The following is a 7,998-nucleotide window of genomic DNA, read 5'->3' on the forward strand; positions in this document are numbered from 1 at the left end:
TGGCAGTGACCTGCCACCCCAGGTGCAGGTGGAACTGGTCAAGGAGCTCCAGGAAGGTGGCCTAGGTCATCTGGAACACCTCCAGCCACTGCTTGGTGTTGCAGGTGATCTGGACAACATGCAGCCACCAGTCCTGCCTAGCTGAGCGGGCTCACAGGCAGCAGGGCTGGAGGCCCAGAAGTACATGGACGGCAGCGGTGGCAGCATCCAGAAGCATGTCATCAGCATCCCTGCTGGGGTTTGGGTGACAGCACAGGGGCTGGGTGGCAGCAGCACAAGGGCAGGAGGCCTGGGATGGCACAGTGAGCCAGGCCAGGCAGCTGCACTGGGTTGTGAGGGGTGAGCATTAGGGCTGAGACTGACCTGGGCCAGGTGGCAGGCCAGCATCATGGGAAGCGTGGTGAGCAGGAGGCTGGGGTGCTGGATGTCACTCCCGGGGCCTGGGGGTGGAGCAGCCATAGCTACTCTGGGCCAGGGAGGTAGGTGACCAGGGAGCAGCATGCAGGGCTGCCTTTTAAAGATGGCCACTGGCTGCAGACACATGCAGCCAGCTCCTTCAGCTCCCTCTGGGTGCTACAGGCCCAGAGGGGGCAGAAGCAGATTGCTGCCAAGAGCAGCAAATCTGCTCCTGTAACCTGCACATGTAGATGCCTGCCAGGGGTGGGTTTACTAAAGTAATTTACTCTAGAGCACTGGTCTCCAACCTTTTTATGGTGAAGATAATTTTTTGTAAGTAAAGGGCACCCCAGGATCTGTCCCCACCTCCCCTCCCAGACAAGCTGCCTGGGCTCTGACCCCACTCATCCAGCCCAGCCTGGGTGGCAGGGGGCGTGGCTCAGCCCAGCCATGTGCGTCCTGCTGCTCCTGATCACGGAGCCCGACTATCGACTGTCACTCCACAATCAAGATCGACTGGTTGGTGACCACTGCTGTAGAGTAAATCCACCCTGTACCATTTACACATATAGACACGCCCAGTAAGATGTTAACTTTCACATTCATGATGAACAGCAAAGTATAAAGGCACTGATTCAACTGTCTCCCATCATCCTGGTCAGGGACACAACACACTTTACAAAACAGGAATCATTTAATGAAAAAAGCAGAATTTTATTATGTGATTTCTGTCCATTATTCGGCATTGCTGTAAATGGCTCACATTTACTGCAACTTCTGTACAGATGTGTGGCTTTGTATCACCAGCACAGCAAATTTAAATGAAAAAATAAATGTTCAACAGTTCCACACAAGATTTTACAGTCCAACATTTCACTGAGTAGGTGAAAACTACAGAATTGTTACTACAGAATTATTCGGCATGAATAAAAAACTACAACTTTTATTTTTTAAACAGGAGTCACTGGTTTTAATTTTACACTGTTTAAAATTACTGTGATAAAAAATAATGAAAAAAGCTTTTTTTAATAATGCCATACACCAGTATGATATAGGATTTGTCCCCATTATATATCTTTTGTTTAATATACAAAATAGAATAATGACACACTTGAATCTATGCTGTTAGCAAGTTAGTTTGGAGGTGGGGGATATTTTCATACACACAGCCTTTCATCAGAAAATAGAAGCCTCTATGCATTTTTTTAAAGATTTTTTTTTTTAAGGAGGCTTTATTCCTTCCTGAAAATTTGGTTCCTATGTTGGCTTGCCAACGCCTGGCTGCAGACTGGACAAATGATGAAGCTCAAGTAATATATTATACATACGATCCTCTTACAATTTCTCTCCTAGGGCCTGGTTCTGCAGCCCTCATGCACACACGTGATTTCACTGAAGCGTGATGAAGGGAAGCAGGATTTTATGGACTTGCTCAGGCATCTCCTCCTCACCTGTTCTCAAAACCTTTGAGAGACTAAAGAGGCTACTTCCAGGCTGGCACTTACCCTCAGACGTGCTCCCTCTCTTACCAGTTGCAAAACTCTTAATAGATTCCAAGTGGATTTGTGTTGTACTTTGGGTGACAACTATATTGTATAAGGTGATGGTACCTCCCCTCTGCATCTTCTTCAAGCCCTGGCTTATCTTATGTAAGGCCATTCCTATCAGTTTTCATGTGCAATAACAAAATATAGTATGTCTCCAGGACCATTCACGTGCATCTCTAGAAACATCCACATGTCCCCCGCACTATGTGATAAGGCACTGAAGAGACAGAAGTCAGGATTCTTCCTGCTTTACCCAAAGTGCAGATTTTTCCCAGCGCTGAAAGGACTAATTCTATATTAAACATGTACTGCCCGCTGCTTGCTACGCTTCTACATTTAAAATGGAGCAAGTCAAAAACGTTATAACAGCACAAACAGAATGAATCTCTCTCCCAACATCCCAGTTTTCTTCTTTCCTTAGACCCATAACCAAAGAATGAACATACAGACATAGCAACCAAAAGAGTGAAAGCCTCTTTCCTGCTAAGTTCTCAATTCTTCCAAGGTCAGACTATTTTGTTCATGTACATTTCGGTTGGCAAACAACAGCACATACCTTTGTCCACACACACATACACACAGATTTCTTGAGAGCTCAAATTGAGGTATCGGGGATAAAAATGAAAGATTAATGCATGGAGCTTCTCAGTTTAACTTTTAAAACATTCTCTGAAATAACATTTTTAGAGCTCGTTTTCTTTTTTTTTTTAAAAGAGCCTTTTTAAAACCAAACACTAGGATTTTCCTAACTGTATTCCAAACAGGTAGCATAAATATTTTCATCCAATTGGGTTGAAAACTGCAGTCAAAATACTTGCTGAAGTCTAGCTTAACTGTTACAAAATGTACATACTCTTTATAGATCACTGAAAGAGAACAGAATTACTTTTTTATTAAACGTGATATTTTACTCCAAAAGTACTGAATACAATATCTTTTTTAATAGGTACAATATTCAAAAAGAGGTTTAAGAAAGGATGAAAATTTAGTTTCCTATTTCACTTGGAAACAAACTTTTGTTGCGCTATAGAAATGTATTAGTGTATCGTGAACAACCTATGCTCTATATTTACATATTGCTGGTACCTGTATGCGTATTATTGCCAATTTTAAGCTGTTTTTGCTATGATGCGTGAGGCTGTATATGAAATTAACCCCAGATATTCGGTGGTGCATGCATGCGGGCATAAACACCCCTTTTTACTTTACATTTTTTGCAGCAGAGGTCAAGTAAATCCACAAAGTTTGCAAATTTACTACTGGAATGTGAAGGGTAACCAAAAATAGCAGGTGGAAGTATAACACCCATGTTCCAACCCGCGCTTTTCTACGGTGATTTGATGAATAGAAAATCCAGCCCTAGGAAAACCCACTAAGTATCAGCTTCTTCCTTTTAAACCAAGTACGTCTTTGGATACCTAACATCACTACTGCCAGGACTAATACTTCCAGACAAACCACAACTTGTATGGGTTACCATTCAGCATATCTGTGACCCCTACAAAAAATATAATTACATGTGTCATGATAAAGCAATCTGTCATCTAAAAATCATTCTTATTATACACTATACAAGCTATTTTACAATCATTTCATAAATTGCTTTTAAAGCTGCAGTAGCCCTTCCCTTCTCAGATTAGTGAATATACCAATTATACATATTTGAAACTATAACTAAATATAAAAATATATTAGACGTTTCATAGTTTATCATTTAGAGGATTTATTTCATTTCTATTACACAAATAATCTGGCCACTTTGAATAAAAATCAAATTTTAGAGTGGCTTAGGAAATATTTTATTTTTCTGTTTACAGAAAGTTGTAAGGTGCACGTAGAAAAGGCTACTACAGCTTCTAAATTGTTTAAAATATAATTATCAATGGCAACAAGGAGAAATTCACAAGACCTATAGTAATTTTATGGCACACTAGTATTTGATATGAAGGGATGTAGCCTTACAAAGACAAGTTTGACATACAACTCTAAACCACAAAATCAGTAGCAGAACCTTCCTGCTCTCCAGGAAAGAAGATGAACCGATCAGTGACAGATGAACATGTGACAATAGGTGTCTAACTGCACAAGTATGGGGTCTGCATATCCAGAGAGTTACAATTTGTTAGTGCGGTTGGTCAGTTTTACTGCCTGCATGAAGATAAACATCTAATTGAAGAAAACACTTCTAGAACCAATACAATAAAAAAAATATAGGGCATAATTGCAAATCTGTCTCTCAAGTCAATACTTTTTTTCTATATAGATTTGTATAATGAGAAATTTAAGTGTATAGAAAATGTGAGTTTCTCCACACAGAAGTAAACTTGTTTTTTAAGCTATGCATATTTTCCTGAAAGTTTCCTGATGGGCAGTCAGGACTGATCTTGGCGTCAATGCAGCCCAGACTCTTATAGTTATGGCTGTTGCGTTATATGCAAAAAATCAGGTTTGCTTTTGTATAAAATAACCTGCTCATTTACATCCAGTTAGGCCTCAGCTAATTTTCTATGAATCGGCATATCCAACACATCGTCGCAAATACCAAAAGTATGTTTCATTCAGATCTATCTAGGTTAGATTTGACAGTTCTTATCCCCCCCATCCTCCCACCCTAAAAAAATGCCAAATTTTTATGGTCATCTTGACAGTTGAAAGCAATCAGGTTAGAAAAGCCAACCCATTTTTGTGTGAATATACTCAAGGATTAATGTCTAGAGGTCATTTAGGAAAGCTAAGAGCTGCCCCACCTTAAAAAAACAGCTGTACATTAGGCATCTTGAAGTATTACAAAAAAATTATGTAAGAAAAAATGAGCAAGCCAATTCACGGTATATAAAGTTAAAGGAAATTGCTAAAACCAGACAGTAATAGCTATAAAAGGCACAACTTCCCTTTTCTGATATACACTTGTAAACTTTCTTCAGGTTACATGCATAAACCAAAACGCTACCTTAATTTAAAAAAAAAGGAAAAGAAGAGAGGGGGAGGGAAGGGGGAAATACAGGGAAAAGAAACCCCAAAACACTTTACAGAAAAAAAAAAAAATCTAGAAAATGTTATCCCGCCAACTGCAGAAAGTCCTAGCAAAATGTTCAAAACACAGGCTCTGAACTTGGCACCGGTGGCTTGGATGCATCCACGAATGTTGCACTGGAGGAGTAATACAATGCCTGACAATAGCAGTTCATTTCCTTTCCCCTCCCTCCCCCAACTCTTTTAAGCATTCAATGTGAGAAATCTGCTGCTTCTATAGCCTAAATCTTGGCCCTCTGTAAACCACATGTAGTGCATAATTACAAAAGAAACACCGTTGCAAGGACAAAATTAACAAATCTGATAGTTTGTACAAAAAAAAGCTATAATTTGACTTTTTCTTAAGGCAACCCTTTTTTTGTTAAGGCAGTCACTTTTGATGAAATAAGAGTTTCTTGATATTTCCATTTGAATATTTTGGTATCTGATTGCTGATGATTTCGGCCAACATCTCCGGGAATTCAATACTCATGGATTTATCCAAAAACGTTTGGAAGCAAAAGTTTAGAAGATTTTCAACCACCTAGAAGTGATACAAGAGAAGTTAGTCTCACACTAAAGCACAGTGAAGCAACATTGACTTGGAGCACTATTCCTTCAGCCTAAGCTGCAGTCAAGAAAAGACTGCTACTGGTGCCAGAACTAACCCGTTTGAAGCCTGCTTGGGTCTCTCCCACAAACTCAATTTAGCCACAGCACCACTGAGCACCCCTGAAGGGTAAACCGCTCCATGCTACTGTGACTAGACTGTTACAGGGTTTGTAAAACTGTAACAGGTTTCTTCTGCCTTATGCTATGAAAAATACTAACATCAAAATGACCTGAATGTAGGTATTATGTGAAGTTTTTAACATAATTAAAAGTATGTTTTCCATAAATCTGACATTTGCTTTCTACCCATAAGGTCATTTGACACCTCCCACTACTACTAATTAGACTCTGAAAACTAAAAATCTGGTTGTTGCATGATTCCCTTTTAAAGGGGAACAAACAGCTTTTGATCTACTGAACTTCAAAGCAGAAGGTTAAAAGTAATTTCTACCACCCTGAAAGTCTGATGCCAGCTGAAAAACAGCAACATTCCCTAACTCTTCTGTCAGCCTTGGGCACTACAGGAGGAGACAAAAACGTGTCTTTTCAATGGATGGGTTCCTTGAAAAGGTTCTTTTTATAACTGCTTCAGCAAATGCAAACGTTTTACTTCAACAGCTCCAATCAGGTTTCAACAGCAGAGTGTCTCTGCACAAGCTTTTCTATGCAGAACGTGTAAAAGTGAATGTTTTTAAACTTACTTCATGCATGGAATCCAAAAGCTTAGTCAGCTGATAAAACCGCTGCCAGTTCTGGCTCGAGTTCCCTTCTCTCTTCACTATGGCTTTCCCCAGCTCTTTAATGTATGTCATACGAATTTCTTCAAACAAAGCTTGACTTTTCAGGCCCTCCTTAGGAACTGAAACATTGAAATTTACCTGTAACTTACCCATTTAGCAATCCTGGGCTGATTCTTGTGTTATGCGTGGTTATAGAAAAGCCCCCTTTGTATTAGTTACACAAAAAACCCTGAAGGGGAACAGAGCTTGGCAGTCTAAAATACCATATTTACATATTAAAATGTGGGTCATTGTGACAAGTATGTTGCGTAGACTCCACGATTGGCAGCCCCACCAGTTATTAAGGTTGCCTGACATTTTTCATTTCTATAAAACTATTTGTGATGAATGCCTGCTGCCATCTGAATTTTTAAAAGCTCGAGTACTCCCATGCCTTGAAGCACAGCTGGCTGGGGGTGGCCTTTTTATCAGGAGTGGGTATTTCACCATTTCTGTAAAAATCTGCCCAGACTTGGTTGAGTTATAAGCCTTTGAAGAAAAATGTACAATTCACGTGTGCAATGGAGGCCTGATAGATTTGCAGCTTAGGTCCCCAAAGGCTTATTTGGAACTGGGCAAATTTCAGCTAAGCAGAACTTCCCTTGTTACTGCATTTCTAAATTGAAAGCAAATAACAAATGTAACTCTCTTATTGCTCCCAATATCCACTCTCCCTCTCCTGCCATGGGTGGGACCAGACAGAGCAGGGGAAGAAGCTGCCTGAATTAAATGTAGAGGAGGAGGATCTGGATCTGGACCTGGACAGAAGGTGGGAGAAGACAGGGATAAAGTCTCAGATGGAAGGTAAGACTGAGACTGGAAGCTGAAGTAGGGGAGAGAAACTATGACTAGCTGGACAAGGACACTCAGACTGGGACCTGTGGAGAGGCAGACGAGACTTGCAATAAATAGTTGGGCAAGAAGGCTGGCACAAGAACCTGAGCTTCTGGAGTAGGAGACTGAGACTACATGAGGAGCAGGGAATGGGAACTACATGGACCAGGAACCAGAGAAGCCAGGGAGAGCTGGTGGGCATGGTAGAGGAGAAAGATCTGATAAGGAGGTAGGGGAGGGGAGGAGAGGAGAAACTAGAACAGACTGAGGTTGGACAAGCAGCCTGAGAAGGGGTATGAGAAAGACAAATTTAATGAAGACTTGGGACTGATGAGGCAAGGAAACAAGCTAGCTGAGAGACTGAGAGGAGAGACGGGACTAGCTGAGCGAGGGGACTGAGCACAGAAGTCTGCCGCATGCAGACTCAGTCTGATTAGATCACAGAAATAGGAACGAGACAAGGAGCTGCAGGTGGAGAAGTGACAGGACTCAGAGACAGACTGAAGGAAAAGGCATCAAATCTTGGACGCTAAAGCCAAGTACTGACATTCAGGGGTATTAGGGGAAGGTTAAATTGATTCAAAATGGCTGCCCAATATCAGGTAAATCAGGGTGGGGAGGGAAAGCCAGGTGGCCGAGACTCCAGCAGACTGGAGGAGACTGGGGGTAGGCGCAACCCGTGAGGGGTAGGGGAGGAGGTGTGACCGGAAGGTGAGGTAGGGGGAAGGCAGGACTTGTAGGTGGGGTAACGGGGGCAGGCATGACCCGCGAGGGGTATGGGGGAGGGGAGGTGCAACCTTCAAAGGGGGGGGGGCAGG

The 7,998-nt window shown here is 41.7% G+C and overlaps 1 protein-coding gene across 2 annotated transcripts in view; it reads right to left on the minus strand.

The window, feature by feature from the left end:
* Positions 1-1,089: 1,089 nt before the first annotated feature.
* Positions 1,090-7,998, minus strand: part of NR3C1 (nuclear receptor subfamily 3 group C member 1) — a 152,532-nt gene continuing 145,623 nt past the window's right edge. For both annotated transcript variants that reach the window (XM_019506364.1, XM_019506363.1), the window contains exons 8-9: positions 6,269-6,426; positions 1,090-5,499 (exon numbers count right to left, since the gene is read on the minus strand). In XM_019506364.1, the coding sequence (XP_019361909.1) occupies positions 5,347-5,499; positions 6,269-6,426 (311 nt within the window). In that variant the 3' untranslated portion in view covers positions 1,090-5,346. The remainder of the gene's footprint in view (positions 5,500-6,268; positions 6,427-7,998) is intronic.

The sequence above is a fragment of the Gavialis gangeticus genome, unplaced genomic scaffold, assembly GCF_001723915.1.
Source record: "Gavialis gangeticus isolate Ggan-Ray unplaced genomic scaffold, GavGan_comp1, whole genome shotgun sequence".
NCBI lineage: Eukaryota > Metazoa > Chordata > Crocodylia > Gavialidae > Gavialis > Gavialis gangeticus.